The 20,424-nt window shown below is 29.8% G+C and overlaps 3 protein-coding genes and 1 long non-coding RNA gene across 6 annotated transcripts; 3 read left to right on the forward strand and 1 right to left on the reverse strand.

Annotated features, from left to right (window-relative positions):
• The first annotated feature begins 311 nt into the window (after nt 1–311).
• Nucleotides 312–3,642, forward strand: LOC120069588 (uncharacterized). The gene is made up of 6 exons (XM_039021380.2): nt 312–589; nt 1,336–1,717; nt 2,225–2,421; nt 2,514–2,655; nt 2,815–2,974; nt 3,282–3,642. Exons 1-6 carry the CDS (start codon nt 519–521, stop codon nt 3,305–3,307), a joined length of 978 nt encoding a protein of 325 aa, XP_038877308.1. The 5' UTR covers nt 312–518; the 3' UTR covers nt 3,308–3,642.
• A 4-nt stretch (nt 3,643–3,646) lies between these two features.
• PER1 (1-cysteine peroxiredoxin 1) lies at nt 3,647–6,148 on the forward strand. Of its 2 annotated transcripts, XM_090306014.1 has the most exons (4): nt 3,927–4,084; nt 4,152–4,731; nt 5,271–5,419; nt 5,502–6,148. In XM_090306014.1, exons 2-4 carry the CDS (start codon nt 4,614–4,616, stop codon nt 5,892–5,894), a joined length of 660 nt encoding a protein of 219 aa, XP_090162140.1. In that variant the 5' UTR covers nt 3,927–4,084; nt 4,152–4,613; the 3' UTR covers nt 5,895–6,148. The 2 variants fall into 2 exon arrangements, with proteins under 2 accessions (XP_038877334.1, XP_090162140.1); XM_039021406.2 differs by having other exon boundaries at nt 3,647–4,731.
• Nucleotides 6,149–12,043: 5,895 nt separating this feature from the next.
• On the reverse strand, nt 12,044–16,360 carry LOC150038338 (uncharacterized). 2 transcript variants are annotated; one of them, XR_016524314.1, is made up of 3 exons: nt 16,223–16,360; nt 16,042–16,135; nt 12,044–12,330 (listed from the first exon to the last, which is right to left on the reverse strand). It is a non-coding gene; the product is annotated as an uncharacterized LOC150038338 (long non-coding RNA). The 2 variants fall into 2 exon arrangements; XR_016524312.1 differs by lacking the exon at nt 12,044–12,330 and having other exon boundaries at nt 15,823–16,135.
• On the forward strand, nt 16,126–18,775 carry LOC120090426 (wall-associated receptor kinase carboxy-terminal protein). Its single transcript, XM_039048088.2, has 2 exons — nt 16,126–17,017; nt 18,543–18,775. The coding sequence occupies exons 1-2, from the start codon at nt 16,201–16,203 to the stop codon at nt 18,650–18,652; spliced, it is 927 nt and encodes a 308-aa protein (XP_038904016.1). The 5' UTR covers nt 16,126–16,200; the 3' UTR covers nt 18,653–18,775.
• Nucleotides 18,776–20,424: the final 1,649 nt, after the last annotated feature.

Below are 20,424 nucleotides of genomic sequence, written 5' to 3' on the forward strand. Positions count from 1 at the left end.
GTTACGCACTATTGGTGTTCATGTAATCTACCTCCTACTCGCCAAATTGCTTATAAATAGTAGCATTTGATGGATTTTGGAAGACACACGTTGAACAAAATCCATGAAAATTAGAAAAAGTGGAGATTTTAGAGAAATTCTTTATTTCATATTTTATTGATTTAATTTAATTAATGTATTATTTATTTTATTATATATTATTATCATATTATATTTTCCTCATGCTCATGATAACAAGATTTTAAATTCCTCAAATTTACAACTTAATAATAATTATTAAATGCAACAAATTCACGCGAGAGACCCATGATATAAAATGCTAGAACCTTCCCATCCAACTAAATTGACTGCTGGAAAGGTCTAACCGTACCAAGTTCTCTTTGCTTTCCTTTTCCTTTTCCTTTTCCTTTCTCAATTCTGGTTGAAAGAGCAAGCTGAAGAAGAAGCTCAAACGTGGTGGCCGTAGCTATAGCCTTACGTATATAGCTTTGTGATCACGGAACCGAAGCGCCAGATCAATGGCTCTCGACGTCGAAGCTGCACCAGCGGCGGAGTTGGCGCTTGCTGATACCGACATCAACTGGAACAGGTTCTCGATCAACTTTCCCTCTGCCATCACGTTTGTACCATTTTGCATCAATGTTCTATTAATTTGCTAGCGAAAACCATGATCCTCACTGATTCTTGGCTTAGAACGATTATTAGTGTAGGTTTCTGTTTCAGGACTTCGCTTAAGGGATGAATGAACGTGGTAGATGATAACTTCTTGTTGTTGTGGAATTTTATTTTGTATGTCTAGGTCTCCGTTTTAGGATTTCGTTTAAAGGACTGAGAAATGCGTTCTAGATGTTAACGTCCGATTGTTGTGGAATTTTGTTTGGTTTGTCTGAGACCTTGGAAGACTTTTGGTTGGAGAATGTATTAGGATCTGATAGTCTTGCCATCATTTTTTTTTTGGTTAAGAATTAGGAATTTGGAGCTTTAAACTGAGTTAATGCTCTTTAATTGCCGCACTAGGCTTCTGTATGTGAGTTGATCATAACACAATATAAATATAACGTATAATTTTAAACTATGCGATTTGTGGAGTTTATCTCCACTTTACTTCTAAGTTTTAACGTCCTCACCTTCAATAATCTCCACCAGTACGCCTTCAGGCTTTTCTTTTAATTTACACTCTTGCCAATGTTACTGTAGTTTTCTTGTCAAAATGAAATTATCTTTGGATATTAAGAATTGTAGATCTTTTTTTCACAAATATTTTGGAATGTATTTCCATGCTTTGTGTAATGTTGTATCCGTTTTTCTTGCAATGTTACTGATGACTTCAATTAGGTTGGACAAGACAAAGTTTCATATAATTGGGGCAATACTCTTTACGGCTCAGTCAGCCTTGTTACATCCAACAGCAGTTGTAAAAACTAGAATGCAAGTTGCTGGATCTGGTCTATCTCACATGCGTGGACTGTCAGTTTTCTGGACTATATTGAAGTCTGATGGAATCTCTGGCTTGTATAGAGGTTTTGGTACTTCAGCGCTTGGATCATTACCTGGTAGAGTACTGGCTTTAACATCACTAGAAGTATCAAAAGACATCATGTTGAAATATACTGGAAACCTGGAAATGCCTGAAGCAACACGTGTTGGTCTTGCTAATGGAGTGGCAGGCATGATCTCAAATTTAGTTTCATGCATATACTATGTACCATTGGACGTGGTAGGTGAATCTTTCCTTTCGAGTTTTGTCTTTTTGAGATTGTGTTTTTTATTATGAAGATTGAAGAAGTTTTCGTTCAGAAGATTGGGACTGAAACTTGATGAGAGAACTCTTTAAGACTTCATTGAAATAAATGATTTTCCATGAATGGGCCATGGTTCGAAGTTCCCTTTCTTAAGCCAACCTGACATAGTTTAATTGACCTGTACTCTTTTCCTTGAGGTTGGAGGTTCGAGTCCCCATACCCTCCATTTGTTTGTAATAAAAAAAAGTTCCCATGCGTGATTTCAAATTTAGTTTTTAGGATGGAGTGGTAAATTCTTTACTTGGTTTGAAAAAAAAAAAAAAAAAAAGAAAGAATAGTTATGGATAAAAACACTACTTAGTTTTGCTCTGGATTGAATGTGGGATGTAACAGTGAACATCTGCTACTTAACAGTTTATAAAGCAGCTTTAATTTTAATCTGTATGTATATCTGAATCTAAAATGTCAATTGTTAACCTCAGACTTGCCAGAGGCTGATGGTTCAAGGGCTTCCTGGAACTACCTTCTGCAATGGCCCACTTGATGTTGTCAAAAAAGTGATGAAGGCTGAAGGATTTCGTGGTTTATATAGGGGTTTTGGATTAACGGCTGTAACTCAGTCGCCAGCATCTGCTCTCTGGTGGGGTGTTTATGGTGCTGCTCAGCATATTATCTGGAGGTGCAATAATTTTCTAGTATTGTCAACTTTGCGGATTAACTTTACCTAAATGGCCAAAATCTTGGACTATGAAGTAATCTAATCATTGTTAGGAGCTTAGGATATCGAGATAGCATGGAGAAGAAACCTTCTCACATGGAGATGGTGACGGTTCAGGCCACAGCAGGAATGGTGGCAGGTGCTTGTTCCTCTGTGATTACAACTCCCGTAGACACAGTAAAGACGCGACTTCAGGTAACTTAATTGTTAATATTAATGTGCTGCAGTATGAGAGGGAGTTGGGTTTCTGAAATCGGTTATACATTTACATGTGTGTGTATTTGTACATCATTGGTATGAAATGATGAAAAGACTAAGACGGTCACTTCTTTTATATGGATCTCTCCAATGCAGGTCATCGATAACTATGGAATTGGAAGACCATCCGTGCTCAAGACTTCAAGAGCACTTCTCAAGGAAGATGGATGGTTGGGATTTTATAGAGGCTTTGGACCTCGGTTTTTGAATATGTCTCTTTATGGAACCACGATGATAGTCACTTATGAACTGATCAGTAAGTCCGGATTTCACGTTTGTCTGATGTGAAGGTTTATGAAACTAAAGCAAAACATTAGGATTTAGGAAACATAAAAAATACCTGAAGTATATTGGTTTCCACCAACTTGAAAAGTTTCATTTTAACAAATTAGAAAAACATAAAGAAACATACTCACGTACCTATTATCTTCTTGCTCTTAATTTTTCGTCATTTCGTTTATATGTATATCCTTTTTTTTTTTTTCCTAACTCTAAACTTACCCTTAAATATATAATCGATCTTTGTGTATTTCTGTTTAACCCTCTAATATGCTTTTTATCAGAGAGACTTTCGTTAAGGACATCGTGACATCTTGAACGGGAGGACATGCGGGACATTTAGAATGAATAGAACAGTAAGCCAGCAGCTTAATGTTTTTTTGGTTCTTCTTTCCCTCTTTTTTGGAGGTTGGGGGTTGTGAGCAGCAGAAGAAACATAGAAGCATCTCATTGATACAGGATGGAACTAAACTAGCAGTAGTAGAAACGTAGATCATTTCATTTTTCCCTTCTGTAAACTGAAACAGAGGTGTCCCTTTTAACAATTTTAAAATCGCCTATATTGATTTCATTTCGTTAGAATTGTATTCATGAACTAATGAAAAGATGAATGATGATTTGTAGGAATGTTGCATGTTTGAATCATTGATTTTTTTTTTTTTTTTTTCTCTTGGCGGGTTAGTAAGCATCTTAAACTAGCAGCAGATGAAACGTAGAAGCGTCATTGAGACACGACGGAACTTAACTAGCAATAGTGTAGCAGCAATAGTTTAAACATGCATAGACCCTTCATTCTTCTTTCTGTAAACTGAATCTTAGAGGTGACTTTTTTCACATAATTAAAATCACTGGTATCATGTATCTGTTTCATTTTGGTTACAATTGTATTCATGAGCGAACTGAAAAATGAATGTTGATTGATTTGTAAGGCTTCTTGCATTCTTGAATTCTCCAACCCACCCTAAAAAAGGGTTGAATTGGTGACTCATTAACCTTTCGGCAATGCAAAACTTAAGCTTCTCCTATCCATGGCCACCTTATAACTGCAGGGTTGAATTCCTTCAGAGCCTACTGCTTGTGACTACAGGTATGAATATTATATTTTTATGTTATACGGCAAAAGTATTACCTCTTAGCTCACTGTTTTGGAGTAGGTGAAAGGGCCCACAGTTCTGGAATTATCAGATTAATGATTGATCAGAAGAGTTCGGGAATGAACGATGTCATAGGAAGGAACTGAATTTCTAATTCTATGTTCTCATACGTTGATCGGATCAAAGAAGCAAGGCCAAAAATCTTCCAAATGTCGTTTTGGCTGAAGTGCATTACTTGAGACACTTGGTGTTTGAAGGCTAAAAAAAGGGGGGGAAATGTAGAAAAATATGGAGACTGAACGTGGCTATGCATGGTGAGAGACAAATCGATATCATGTCTTCAACAAAACGCGTGCAAACATCCTTCAACAGACACGACAACTGCCACGTTCACTTCATGCAGCAAGCCAAGAACTGCATATATACACGAAAGGAACAAAAGACTTCGAATTTGTAGACACATCAAAACACCAAAGACTTCGAATTTGTCCAATTCCACTATTTCCTTCCTGGAGGTTGAAGATGCCGGGCCTTACAATCGGCGATACAATACCCAATATTCAAGCTGATAGCACCCATGGAAAGATCAGTCTACATGATTACATCGGTGGTAGCTGGGCCATTATCTTCTCTCACCCCGGTACTCTTTCAAAATCACTCCCGATCTTTTAAGCTTTTGAATTCCTAACCAAATTTTAAAAATAAAAACAGCCTTTTAAAAGCTACTTTTTCTAGGAAATACAAATCAAGAAATTTAAGCTAAACTGAATATAATTCAATACTACGATTGAAAAATCTGAAGGTAGAAGGGTGTTTATGGGTTTAACTTTTAAAAATAAAAATTCAAGAAACAAATAGTTACGTAACCTGGTCTTAATCTTTGATTTTATACCAAGACATTGATGTAGCATTTTTGCTTGTGGCTTCTTAGCCAATTTCTAAAAGCAAAAACAAGTTTTTAAAAGCAGACTCTTTCTAGTTTTTAAGATAACAAATCAAGAAATATAGAAGTAGAAGTGGTGTTTATAGTTTTAATTTTCAGAAATCTAAAACTAAAAATCAAATAGTTATCCAACCGGCTGGTTTGATTGTGCACTTAGACATTGATGTGGCATTGTTGTTTGTTGCTTTGGCATTTGCATTTGCATGCATCCCTCATTGGTTGTCAGCGGATTCCAGGTGATTTCACCCCAGTTTGTACGACGGAGCTAGGGATGATGGCTGCTCAAGCAGAGGAGTTCAGTAGACGTGGTGTAAAGCTTATAGGATTGTCTTGCGATAATGTTCAATCTCATACCGAGTGGATCAAAGATATCGAAGCCTACAATGTGAGGATCGAATTTTTTTATTCTGTATTGAATGCTTTTCGTATTTGAATAGTTAATTTAGTAGAGAAACATACGGTTACAGAAAGGAAAAAAAGTCTCATATCCAATACTGGCGGATCCAAAGCGGGAGATTATTAAGGAACTGAATATGGTCGACCCCGATGAGACTTTCTTGTCGGGTAGTCCAGTGCCATCGCGGGCATTGCACATCATCGGTCCGGACAAGAAAGTGAAGCTGAGCTTCTTATACCCAGCAAGTACTGGGAGGAACTTGGAGGAAGTGGTGAGGGTTTTGGAGTCCTTGCAAAAGGCTGCAAAGCACAAGGTGGCAACTCCGGTGAACTGGAAACCGGGGGACAAGTGCGTGATTGCGCCGAGTGTGAGTAATGAGCAGGCCAAGCAAATGTTCCCTGAAGGCTTTGAAACTGTGGAGCTTCCATCAAAGAAGGAATACTTGCGTTTCACTGCTGTGTGAAGGCCGTCACGGTAATGAGATTCTATGTGTAGTTTGAATGAATGAATGATCAAAAGTGGTAACTATGTTGTTCTCTCTGTGTATAAGATGATGAAAAGCAATAGCTATGTATGTATGGTTTTTGCAGTTATGTATCCTCTGGCCTCTACCAAAATGCTTTTACGTAATAATAAGTTTTGAATCTGAAATCAATATTGGATATTGAAATTAGGAAGATGATTAAATTAATTTTACAATATATCTCCTTAATTTTATTCTCCATCTCCTCTTTCCACTCACGTTCCTCCATGGTTTTCACATAAATTTAGTAATAGTTTCAGTTGGAGGGTGTTTAACACCTTTCCTACACTAGCTGAGTGCATGGTATTAAATTGAATATAATACAAATAGTTAATGATTATTTATTAATTTAAATATTTTTTATTTTTGAATATATATCCAATCAGACTAGATTGACGTTTCTTACCCATGAACACAAGATTTCAATATTTACGAGGACGTTTTATATACAAACTTTTTGCAAACAAGTTTTATGTTTAATTATATTAAAAATATATAAAAATACAATATGTCATGTTAATATTGGGTAATCGACATTTTTAGTCCCCTTGAGGGTATTTTTTGGAAAAACTTGTTTTGTTTTGTTTTGTTTTTTCCCTCAAGAAAGTGAGGTAAGCTTGGGAAAGTTTTAATGTACCATTATTCTTATACCCTCCCCGGTTCACTTAATTCACACCTAATTAAGTTTTATCATATTTAATTCAACAACTAATAATCGTTCTACCTATGAAATTAATTGTTTTATAATCTACAGTTAACAACAATTCCATCATCAACGTTTAAACCCAATTCTCTCACCAACCCAAAATTTCTCTTCTCAAAATTTTACTCCACGAAAGTTGTAATTTTATCAATATATTACATAAAAAAATATGTATTTCATTTTGTATCTGAATAGTTCGAACCTTGTTTTCGTTTTGAATTAGCGATCGATGCTTGCTTGTTTGTCATTTTTTTTTTAATGTCTAATTTTGATTCAACTGGTAATTACATACCTATTAAATTAATTTCTTTTATAACAATTCTCACAAAAATAGTTTAATATATATATATATATATAAGAAATGAATCGAAATTGTTTCGGAAGATATACTCGATCGGGCTTCTTAAGAACGTTACCGGGTGGGGAACGGGTCAAGAAGGTTACTGGCCTGTATGGATCGAGTCTGGGCGAGGTAGAAGTAAAAGTTAAAAACTTAAATTTAAATAGTAAATCTAATATAAATTTTAAATATATTATAATAAGATTCTCTCTTTTTGGTATTTGATTTTGAAAATTGAAAGTAAATCTAGTATATTCCTAAATTAAAAAATATCATTAAAAAGATTTTCCATGAACTACACGTGTAACTAAACTAAATAATAGCATATGCATGAAAGAAAAAAAAAAATGAAAAGTCACACCTTTTAATTATATTTTGAATTTTTTAAATTTATGTGCATCATATGTGGAAGTTTCTATCTTCTACATTGTAGTATCTCTTTTATCATCTTTCTTCTCTTTTGAGAAAGAAATATTATGTTTGTCTTTCCTAAATCTTATACTAAATTTTATATATTATCAATTTTTCTCTAAATTCGATTATATTTTATCAAATGAAATATTATGTTAAAATTATATGCAACTTTTTAAATCTTTAGTCAAATTTCTAAATTTCAAATCATTTTACCAATTGTCCCAATGAATTTTTTAGATGGATATCAAGTGATTGATTTTGATTTTTAAATTTTTGGAAAGATTAAAATTTTTTAAAAAAAGTTACAATATGAAAATATATAAAATCTCAGTATGAGTCTCGGACAGATTAACACCGAGATCGATGAATTCTGACAGATTAACACCGAGATCGATGAATTCTCAACTAAATTAATATTTGGATTTTATATAGTTTTCATATATTACCTTTTTTTCATTTTGCAAAATTTGATCTTTCCTAAAATTAAAAATAAAAATGCAATCAAATTTAAAAATTCATATAATCATGGAAGTAGAAGTTGGCCTAAAATTACATAAAAATTGAATATAATATGAGGTAAAAATAACCAAATTTGGAGAAAATTTGAAAATATATAAGGTTTAATATAAGATATGAATAGACTATCTAACATTTAGAAAAATTACTAAAATCTCGGCATTTAATCTCTTCGACATGTATGGCCAAAAGGGCCAAAACAATCTATAAGTTAGAAAAAATAAAATTTTCAACTAAATCTCGATGGTATAAGATATGGTTGAGATTTAGATGCACAGAGAAAAACTAGTATAATGACTTCTCAAAAAATGTGCTAACTTTGAAAGATGGAAAGTTGAGGGTGCTATTTCTAATAATTTCCCGTGAAATGGAGATGACTTAAAAATATATGCATTCTGTCAAATTTCTAAGTAACTTTGAAAGTTACCTAGAAATTGGACAAAAACTTTGTTTATAAAAAAATACTGCTAAAATACCAAACTTCTTCATTCTTCCGTCTTCAAGGTTCTACTCCATAGGAGGTGCTCTGACCGTTGCTTCTGAAGAAACCACCAAAAATCGACAGATACTTAGAAGATTCGGCGAAACCATCAGAATCCGATAACTAGTTGTCAATAAGAGGTGCTCTGGCCGTTCTTTCGGACATAAATATGCAATCTTCGAACTCAACAAACGAATGGATTAGGGTTTCAACGAAAAATCTTTGTTTTAAAATCTACAAAACTTAGAAGGGTGCTACAACAAAGTTTCAACATACATACTTTTCTCCTTAAATGTACATGCGGTATTTCTTATATTCGAAATACAATATATTTGTTTTGATTTTTTTTAGAAAAAGATCCAGTCCGATTTTTAAGAGATCACAAACCGAATATACGTTTTAAAAAAAGAATACGAGAAATAGTGACCGATTGCGTGTTGTGGGGATAACTGGAAGAAAGCCTAAAAACATCAAATCACTATACACTTTAAGCAGTGACGAGGAGCTACATTTGTCTTTTCAATAAGAATGTTATTTTATGTATATTATATACGATAGATTATAGAAGCAATTTTATATAACCAACGGTGTAACTATTAAGCTGTAAATTGTATAAATAGAACTATGAATTGATTGTTTGCATTGATAGAGGGAACAAATAACACAATGACAAGTCTTTCAGTTGAAAGAATCAACCCGAAAAAACAACTAAGAAAAGAGAAATGAGTGAAATGGCCCTTGATGTAAGCGAAACACCTAAAAGGACAAAAACAAATACAAAGGTAATTAATTGTTTCTTCATATAACAATTGTTAAGTAAACGACCCTTGAGTTTTTGTCAATTCATTCAATGTTGGAAGTGACAAGTTCAAAAACAAGGTTAGGTTTTTGGGAAGATAAATTGGCAAGTGGGTTTTGATACTTCAAAATGCTTGATACGTTTTCCATCACATTAAAGGCATGTTGGTAATTTTGGGTGGGTATAATTAAAGTGTATCTAAGATTTTTTTTCATAATAAGGGTTGTATCTATGTGTATCTATGTGTTAGGGTTACTTTGGACTTTTATAATTTCTATTTATTATTTTCTATTCCGTTTTGACATTTTTACAAATGAAAAGTAGTTTTGCTATTTGTCCAAATGAAAAGTTAAAATATGCTATATTTCTTGTTGGTCCTATTTACTTTCGCTAATTTTGAGGTTTTGAAAAAGACCCTTAAAAGAAACGAAATTCAATTTGAATTATGCCTACCTCACTCTGGGAGTGGATCCTTATAATTACAACTATTATAACCTACCATTAACACTCATACATCACTGATTGATCTAACAACTTAAGTTAATAAGTGAAGATAAATTTAATATGATATCATATAACACTTTTTCACTTGTGGGGCTTGAAATATAGGAAGATTCAACAAGTAGAAATCAATATTAAAATTAAGAGGAAATAACTTTATAGAAATTTGAACACAAGACCTCCTTACTTTGACACCATCGTCCCTACTTTGATACCATCTTAAATCATCGATTAATCCAAAAATTTAAAATAATGACGATGAAAACAAATTTAATATCATATCATCTAACAAGTCTAAAATAATTTAGACTACAGACATATACCACTATAAGTGGAGAAAAATACCACAAACTCAGCAACTAAGGACCCGTTTGATAACGTTCTCGTTTTCTGTTTCCTATTTCTGCTTCTCATTTTTCAAGAAACAAACTTGTTTGATAACCATTCTCGTTTCTTGTTTCTAAAATTTAAGGAACGTTCCTAAGAAATGGACAATTTTGAGACGGTTTTGTTTCTGTCGTATATTAAGCTGTTTCTTTTAATTAATAAAATGTATCCTTGACTTTTTGATAGCTTTACATGTTCATAATTTTCTTCAACCTTTTAGTTGTGTTTTAAGTCCTAAGATGGGTAATTTTATTTTATTTTATATGTATTTTCATCTTCCATCTTTTATTTATTTTGTTTATTAATTTTATATTTACAAAAAAAAAAATTGTTATATTTATATTCTATTTTGATTTTGAATTTTAAAATTCTCAATTATTTAAATTTATATATTATTTTAATTTTCAATATGTATGTTAATTTTTTTATATTTCAAATTTCAAACACTCAAGGGACTTTTATTTATTCTTTGTTTTTATATTTATTTTCATCTTATATATTTATTTATTAATTTTTCTATTTATAAAAATAAATTTTCTGTATCTATATTTTACTTTAATTTTGAATTTTAAAATTTTTACATATTTAGATTTATATATTACTTTAGTTTTCAATATGTATACTATTTTTTTTATATATTTAAACTTTTTATTATTAAATATTGCAATATGCATGTTTATATATTATCTTAATTCTAATATTTTAGTATATTTGAAATTGAGTAGACATTAACCATATATATAAATTTTGCCGATTAAGACATCATTTAGTTTAATTTTAATATTTTACAACCATGGCATTTACATAATAATATAATTAAGTTTGATTTAATTTGACGTCATTTAAGACAAATGACTCGAGTTAGAAATGACAATGACGATCAAATTTGGGCAACATATAAAGAATATGATACAATTTGTTATTCTATTTAGTTTTCATCGGAACTTGCTTGTATTAGATGACATAAATTTTTTATAATATATTTTTCGATGTTTAATTTATGACATATCTTCCCTTTTTATATTATATTATTAAAAAAAGAGGAAACAAGAGGAAAAAAAAAAACAAAAAACAATAAATGATTATCAAACAAGTTTTTGTTTGTTTTTTTTCTAAGAAACAGGAAACAAGATCAAACATATTCGAGTTTTTTTGTTCTAAAAAAGAAGAAACGGAAAATAAAAAATAGGGAACAGAAAATTAAAAACAAAAAACGTTATCAAATGGGTCCTAAATTTTTCACGTGTGAAATCGAATGGGAAACCTACAAATTTTGTACACTTTTATTCGAAAACCAAAAGCCATCTGGACATGGAAAGGTACTCATTGACTTAAATTCTTCTGACCCGTTTGAATATTTGGGGCTTTGCTTGGACTTTTAGGTTTTGGGGATTAGCTGTAAAACACATTTTACATCCCCACAACAGAATTGAATCATTACTCAAATTCACCCAGCTCTAAGATATCGTCAAGGGCCCAAAATTATGGGATGTGTGTGAAAGAAAGTAAATTACTTTCATGGATCTGTTTACTATTAAAATGCGGATTGGAAGGTAGATTTATATTGGATTAGTTAGCGATTTTGATACCATGCCAATTTTATATATATATATATATATAAAGAGCATAAAGTTGATAGGAGCTCGAGCTTTCCAGGCCCACTAAATCTATCCTTGCCTCAAGCCCATACTATCATAACCCAAACTAAAATAATTCACATCCCAAAAACAAATTATTATAACCTAACTATAATAACATAATACTATAATAACCAACTCGTTGCTCCAAACGCCTCTTAAGTTTTCAAAATGTATGTTTTTAGTCCTTAATTTTTAAAAATAGGTTGAAGAAAGGTCTTGCATTTTTTTTCTTGTAAATCAAAAGAAAATACTAGAAGGATCTTTCAAAGCCTATTCCAAAAAATTTGATGACTAAAATGGTACATAATGAAAAAACAAAATACACCCATTTTTTATAATTCGAGAACTAAAAATTATGTTATAAAAACTCAAGGGTTAAACACACTTATTTTTTAAAATTTAAGGACTAAAAAGGTATTACAAATTTAACTCGGGAAAGGATTTTGATTGAGAGGGAGAAGAATAGTCAAAAGTATGGCCCATTGTCATTGTGGAGCTTCCTTTTAAACCTTTTTGACCATCTTCGTATGATGTCTCCCCTACCGCCACCTTCTCCAACGGTCTAAAACGGTGTGACCGTCTATTGCCTTCCTCCCTAAATACATCATAAGATCAATTATTTCTTTTTACCTTCAAATGAAAATTAATTCTTTTTTATTTTTTATTTTTTATTTTTTATTTTTTATTTACTATATAATTAAAATTTGGAATAGACTGAAAAAGATGAACGGCAGCTTTATTCCTATAAAATAAATACGAATTAAGGTTTCTCTCCTTCAATTTAAAATTTTAAAAGTTGATGAATTGTAAATTCACTATTTCTTTAGCAATTTTTTTTTTTTTTTTTTTTGGATTCTTTGGTTGATTAATTTTGTGATTGAGTTTTGTATTTTATAAATTCTTTTTGTGGTTTTAGGTAAGGATTCTAGCCTTTTTAGTAATTAAAAGTATTGGTTAAGAATTAAATGTTAAAACAACAATTTGGTTGAGTACTTTGAGTTTCGTTCTATTTTACTAATCAAATTTAATCTTCAACTTTTAATATTCAAATTTCATTTCAATCACACATAGTACTTTAAATAAGATAAGTAGGTTTAATAGTGATTAACATTGAGACAGTTACTGACTACCAAACTCCAAGTTAGCAGGAGTTCTTACTCACCCTTGAGTAGAACTGTTTGAATTAACTTGAAAACTATTTGTTTTTCCACGTGGTTTGAAATGTTTATGATGTTTATGTCATAAAATATGCAAAACTTCTATGATAAAATTTAAATTTTGATTGAGATTTTTTTTTCTTTGAGTTTAATTAGTAAATAATTATCATCAAACGAAGTAAAAAAGAATGTACCTAAAAATATATATTTATTGTGAATGTAAAACTATATATTTATTGCTTATTGTACAATATATTTATTAAAAATTATATCATGTAATTTTGGATTTTTCACATATTTTATTTTAACTTAGAAATGAAACATTTTTTAATCATTGGCCCAATAAAATTGAATGGTGAAAATAACCAAACCAATCTAAGTTTTATAACAACCAATGATTTGATAATGATTCTACTTTTTAAAATAAAGATTAAAATTGTGAAAATTAAATATATCTACTTATTCATTCAAATCAGAATATAAATAATAAAATTGCGGTCAAAATTTTGATACATAATTTTTAATGCAGAAATAAGACTTTTGAATAATTATACTTGTAACTAACTGAGTTTAACTTTAAAATATTGGACATGAATAAAAGCAAAGAAAAAAATTATAGAGTAGATGAGATTAAATAAAAATAAAATACATGTGATGTAATTGTAATGAAATTTGTAAAATAAAATCGATAAGAGAATAGACAAAATAAGATAAAATAATCCTATTATGTCGTGGATAATTATTTATCCAGCTAAAGACGAAAAAAAAAAGGAAAAAAGAATGAATATATTTTATCAAATTATATGTGGACGGATTGTAAACATAGTTGTTTTTAATTATATGTGGACGTGATTGTACCTTGTTTTTTCCCTCCTCTCTTTGCTACCCAACCATGCCCCTTTTGTTCTCTTTTCTTAGAATACATGTAAAATAAATAAATAAAATAAAGTAACATATAAAAATAACAAGAAAAGGTACAGATAATTAAAATTAGGGATATAATATATATTTATTTATATCAAAATTAAAAAAGAAAAAAAAAAGTAGAAATTTCTTTTAACCCCGAAACCCAATGTATCTTATCAATCCAAACTAAATGATAAGTCATAGTATCATAATTTTTTTTACTCTGTTTTCTTTTGTTGGATTGTTAATCATTGTGTAGTGTTATTTTGATATGTATATAATTTTACATCTCTGAATCTATGCTTCTTTATATTAGTAGTCTTCAATTTTGATGGAAATATAGAAAATGTCTCCACAAATCTTTTCATCTTTTCAATCCTTTTTTACTTAACATCTTTTATTCTTTTAAGAGAGAATAAACTCATCGGTCTCCATTACGAATGGAAGAGCTCTAGATAATTTCCTTAGAGACTTCACCGTCTAATTAGAGCCTTAGATGAGGGGTGGCAACAGAAATCCACTGAAAAACTAATAAAACGAAGATATGGAGGAGAATTACGATTATCTTGAAATGGAGAATGAAAACTTCAATACTATCATTTTAAAAAAAAAAAATCAAAATCATAGGAAATTTCGAAAATGAAGATAGAGACAAGGAAAAACAAAAAAGTTTGTATTTATACTATAAAAAATTGGTTATAAAATTTTTAGTTATAATGTCAAGGAATGTGTCTATATAAAATTTAGTTATTATGTGAAATGATGCATCAAGCTGAAAATGTGTGATATTCTTTTTTCAGGAGATGTGTTTGCTTAAGGAATTCTTACCAGAAGGATTGTGAGGATAAAATTAGAATTCTTAAATACTTTAAGGGCAAAAAGGGAAGAGAATTTTTTTTCCCTTATTGACCCTTTTAATATATATAGATATAAATAATTGTAAAGTCAAGTCACCTAAACTGCCTAGCATAGAGAAGATAATAAATAAGATTATTTTTTTTCCTTTTTTTTTTTAATACTTAGGGTATAAATGATTTACATCTTTGACCTTTTAATCAAAAGTATACATTCAACAAGGTTCAAGTTGGACTAAACAGGGAAGACACTCAAAAATCAAGTTATACTCTTATGACAGGATGTATAAGAAAAAAAAATCCAGAGATTCTTTTCTTTCTTTTTACCAATGACCCAAATACTTAGATTTTAAAGACAATGAAAACTAACCTTTTGTTTACATCACAAAGTATTAACCAACATTAACGATATGTTTGGAATGCATTTTCAAGTGTTTAATTTAAAAAATATGAAAAATCATTTTTGGTCCTTGAATTTTTTTTTAAAATAACAATTTAGTCTCTGAATTTTAGTTTGTAACGATTTAATCCCTGTACTTTCAAATTTGTACAATCTGGTCTCTAAACTTTAATATGTAACAATTTAGTCCATCACACAAAAAAAATCAATCAAAATTTGATGTCAATTTTTAATATTTTATGATGTAGATTTTATATTTTGCAAAAATATTGAGTCTCTAATCAATTTAACGATTTTATTTATGCATGAAATATCATGAAATCTTATTATTAATTTCTAAATTAGAAACTAAATTGTTGCAAATTATAAAGTATAGGGACTAAATTATTATATTAAAGTTCAAGGACTAAAATGTTACAAACCAAATTTTAGGAACTAAATCGTTATTTTTATAAAAGTTTAAGGACTAAAAGTGAATTTTAACTTAGAAAAATAAGTCCTTTTAGAAAAAACTAGAGTGTTTAGTAACTACTCAAATAGATTTTGAAGAGTATTTTCAACCATTTTTATCAAAAGTGTTTAAATAAAAATGATCTTTTTTGAATTTTTTTTTCTCAAGTCAATCCAAACGAGTTCTAAATTTTTCTTCACAAAATTTAAAATCTTGTAACTTTTTTCGAACGTGAAATCATATTCAAGATTTCATAAATTTGCAATAGGTAATATTTGGGATCGCGAATGAGTGATTTAACATTAGTAGTTACCTTGTGATGCATCGGAAGAAAATCTCCTTATCCAAATATAGTCAATAATTGACATCATTCGATATTAATGAAACTAAATTTGATCATACATACAAAAAGATCTCTTTATCCAAATATAATTGATAAGTAAGTGAGCAAGGCACCGGCTATCATTCCAATTAGTTCATTTTAAACCAACAAAATATAATAATAATAATAATAATAAAACTAAAAAGAGAAATTTACCTCGAAAAGTTTATGGAGCAAACACCGTAATTTCAGTCCATAATTGTTCCTCGAAATTCTCAATTCCTTGCTCTGAGCTGTTCTCCTCTTCCTCCTTCAAAATCAAATTAATCAACCATTCCATTGAGTTTCTCAGTACCAGAAATTATTACTACTTTCATGAACTTCATGGCGTCCTTACCGCTTTCCGCCATCTCCGGCCACCGGAATCTCACATTTCCATGGCCACTACTCCTCCTACTGACAGCAATACTTTCACCTAATTCTCTCACATTCGCCTCGCCTTGCCGGGCCTCCTGCGGCAACATTCCGATCAAATACCCCTTCGGAATCGACGACGGCTGCGGAGCGCCTCAATTCCGCCGCATGTTCAACTGCTCTACAGATCTCTTCTTCCTCACTCCCTCCGGCAGTTACAAAGTCCAATCCATCGATTACGACAAGCAATCCATGGTGATCTACGATCCAGCGATGTCGACTTGCTCAATCCTCCAACCGCACCACGATTTCATCATGACCGACATCCAATCGATCATCATTCCGCCGTCGCCAGACACCGTCTTCGCTCTCCTCAACTGCTCGATCGACTCTCCAATCCTGAACCACTACAAGTACCTCTGCTTCAATTTCTCAGGCCATTCCTGCGATGAACTGTACGGGGCTTGCAATGCGTTCCGAGTGTTCCATCTGTTGACGAACAGTAGTTCGCCGCCGTGCTGTTTCACTGGATACGATACGGTGAAGTTGATGAGTATGAACATTCTGGATTGTTCGCATCACACGACGGTGTTGAATTCGGAGAATCTGAAAGGCGTTGGAGCTTTGGATTGGGAATACGGGATGAAATTGAGCTTTTCGGTAGCGGATTTGGGATGCGATCGGTGTGCGAAATCGGGAGGAAGTTGTGGATTTGATACTGAAACGGAAGGATTGTTGTGCCTTTGCTCTGTTTCTTCCAATCATACTAGGGATTGCGGTAACGCCTCTTTTGCATTACATTGCTTTCAATAACCTTTTTTTAAATATCTTGTTTTTATTTCTAAACTTTTAATTTTAGAAAAAAATATCATTTTTTATCTCTAAGTTTTGAGTCTAATTTTTATTTAGTTCATATATTTGAAAATGTTACATCTTTAGTCTTTAATTTTTGAGTTTGATTTTAATTTAGTCTCTCGATTTCAAAATGTTGCCGATTTTCACTAAATACTTATTTTTTGTATTTAGTATTATTGTTTATTAATTCATTTAAAATAATTAAAAGAATTATAATTAACTAAGTTTCACTATTTTTATCACTAGAATTAAATTTAAAATTTTACTTTATAATATTTTAAATTAATTAATTATTATTAACATCAGAAATCGAGAGTGAGTATTTATTGAAAATTTGAGATTAAAAATGTAGATCTTAAAACCTAGGGACCAAATTAAATTGAAACACAATTCAAGTCTTAAGAGTAAAATTGTAACATAATTGAAATAAAACTCAAAACTTAAGAGCTAAAAGTTCAATATTTTGAAATTTAAGAACCAAATTGAAACTAAACCAAATATCTAGGGGCAAAAAAATATTTTTTCCCTTAATTTTATATTATTTAAGTTAAAATATCATTTTTAGTTTTTTATTTGAGTTTAAAAATTTATAGAGTACATTAACTAAAATTTGATATTTGAAAGTACAAGAACGAAAATAGAAGAAAATTTAAAGTATATATATGAAAATGGTTTATTATTTTAGGCTTTAAATTTTAAAAACATCAACTTTTTTTTAATACAAAAGAAAAAGGAAACAAAAGTGTAGGTTGGATTTTGAACTTTTATTTTTACGTCATTTTAGTCTCTAAATTTTTTTAAAACAACTATTTTTATCTTTATTATGTTAATTTTTTTCCATTTAATTTTCACTTGTTTAATATACTTCTCTAATATATGCAACTTGTAATCATACTCATATTAACAATGTAGTACACATACTTAAAAATATGTTATTAATTTGTAAGAAAAGAAAAAAAAAACACAAAGATTATTTTGTGAAACTTGAAAGTGAAAAAGACTAGACATTTTTAGTAACCAAAATGACAAATTGGATGAAAATATACATCTTAAAAATTTAAAAATGAATGTTAATTAAAATATACTATGAACTTTTTCGTATTAAAAAATTTAATTATGTCATTTTTATAATTAGCAATGCTCATATCTAGTTTTTTCCAAACTTTGTTTTGAAATTTAAGTTTTGAAAATGTACATGTAAAATTATTTTTAGTTTTTATTTATGGGTAATACTTGGATACATTCCAAGATGCACCTATGTTTGTGCATCATTTTCACCACTCACATAAAAGAAAATATTAAAATATTTCAAAAAAAATAAAAAAATAAATAAAATTTAGCACATGACAAATTATGATTAGACAATTTGGTGGAATGCATAAAGATAGGTGTTGTCTGAGATGCACCTAAATATGTGATATTAAAAGGTTGTATTTGTGTTTTTTCAGTTGGTGGAAACATTATCAGTGGAGGACCAAATCAGGCATCGGTTGTATTCATCGGAGAATTCATATTTCTTTTCTTAAGCATTCTTAACATAACTCTAAGTCAGTATTGAAATATATTATTTAAAACAAATTAAAAAAATGAATTGAAGTTTGTATCTATTTGAACTCGGACTTTCAAAAATATCTTATTTATCTTCTATTAAATAAAAGTTTGAATATTATGTCTGATGGAACTATTATTATTATTATTTTAATGTAAACATAAACTCTTAACTTTATGTTGAGTAGATAATATGAAAAATGGGAGAAAAAATTGTTTAAATTTATTTTTACAAATAAAAATATCCCTAACCTAAGATTAAAAAGGGGAAGCTATTTACATAAAATAGCAAAATTTAATAATGTTAATAGAAGTCTATTAGTGCCTATTAATATTTTTTTTTTTTTTTTTTTTTGCTATTTCTATAAATAATTTGAACATTTGACATTTTTCTATATGTGAAAATTAAATGTGGGATGGAGGATTGAACTTCGACCTCTTGAATATACATGTCAAAACTACTGAGCTAAGCTCATTTTAGCTCTATAATAGATATCGATAACTTGTTTTGTTTGCAACTTCTTTTATTATAAGTTTTGCAACTCATTCTATTATTATACAACGTTTTCAATTTTTTTTTGGTTATATGGTGTCATAACTTTGAATTTTTCTTTTCTAAAAAAGATAATTTCTTTGTAATACTACACTCAATTAATACTCTCTCCATGCTTAATTACCCCGTTTAAAATTGTATTTTCTTAATATACAAACTTTCATTGCAATTATTCCATACATTTCTTCTAGATCTTATGAATATATATTGCTTAATTATTTAATATAATATTTCATAATTTTACACAATTGTTTTTTTATTTGATTTAATTAAATTTCTTACAAAATAATTGACATATTCTTCATGGATAACGTTCGTTTCATTTCTTCTTTTTTCTTTTTCTTAATACTATTTTCTTATTCATCATCACATATGCCTTTTTTATTTAGAAAATTTTAGTATTCACTTCATCAATGAAAAGTAAAAAAAAATGAATGAAATTATTCTATAAATGTGTAAATTCGGATAGTGTTTACTATTGAAATTGAGTTGTTTATACCCAACTTTAGAAATTGGCAAGCCAAATGGCCCTTTCATACATATAGTTCATATTATAATGATTTGATTTTTTATATATTGCATTTATTGTAGGTAAATTAAGTAAATGACCCAGTTGTGGTTATTCTATTCATTAAAATGTTGGTGACACGTAATACTTTCAAAATTTATAATCAAAACCCTATTTGAATTGCAATAGATTCCATTTGCGAGGACTTCTATTTGTTACCACCATATGTCGATGGTATGGATATTATCAAATTTTCTATATATACCATAATAGCAATAATTGTATTCTTTTTTTTTTCTTTTTTTTTTTTTTGTTTAAGAAATAACAATAATTGTATTTAAAGTTTCATGATATATAGCAAAATATCCATCAAGACAAAATTTATATATCTAGTTTACATGTGGTTCTTCACCATGCTATTGATATACATTAATGTAACACCTACTTGAACCATACAACCCCATGGATGCAAAATTGAGGATTGGCTCTTAACATATACACTCTGATTTTTGTCATAATTTCAATGGATGCAAATGAGAGGATTGGCTTCTTATTATTATATATACAATAAACTTCAAAAACAAAATTCTAAAAAAAATGTTAATAAAATGGAGCCGTAGTTTTTACAAACATTTTTCCATTTTTACTTTAACTAAGAATTCAAATGTTTGTTTAAAAATGGTGAAGATAACAAAAAAAATTGTGCAAATCATAGTAAGAA

Source organism: Benincasa hispida, chromosome 1 (genome assembly GCF_027475165.1).
Source record: "Benincasa hispida cultivar pf3 chromosome 1, pf3_genome.v1.1, whole genome shotgun sequence".
In the NCBI taxonomy this organism is placed as follows: domain Eukaryota; kingdom Viridiplantae; phylum Streptophyta; class Magnoliopsida; order Cucurbitales; family Cucurbitaceae; genus Benincasa; species Benincasa hispida.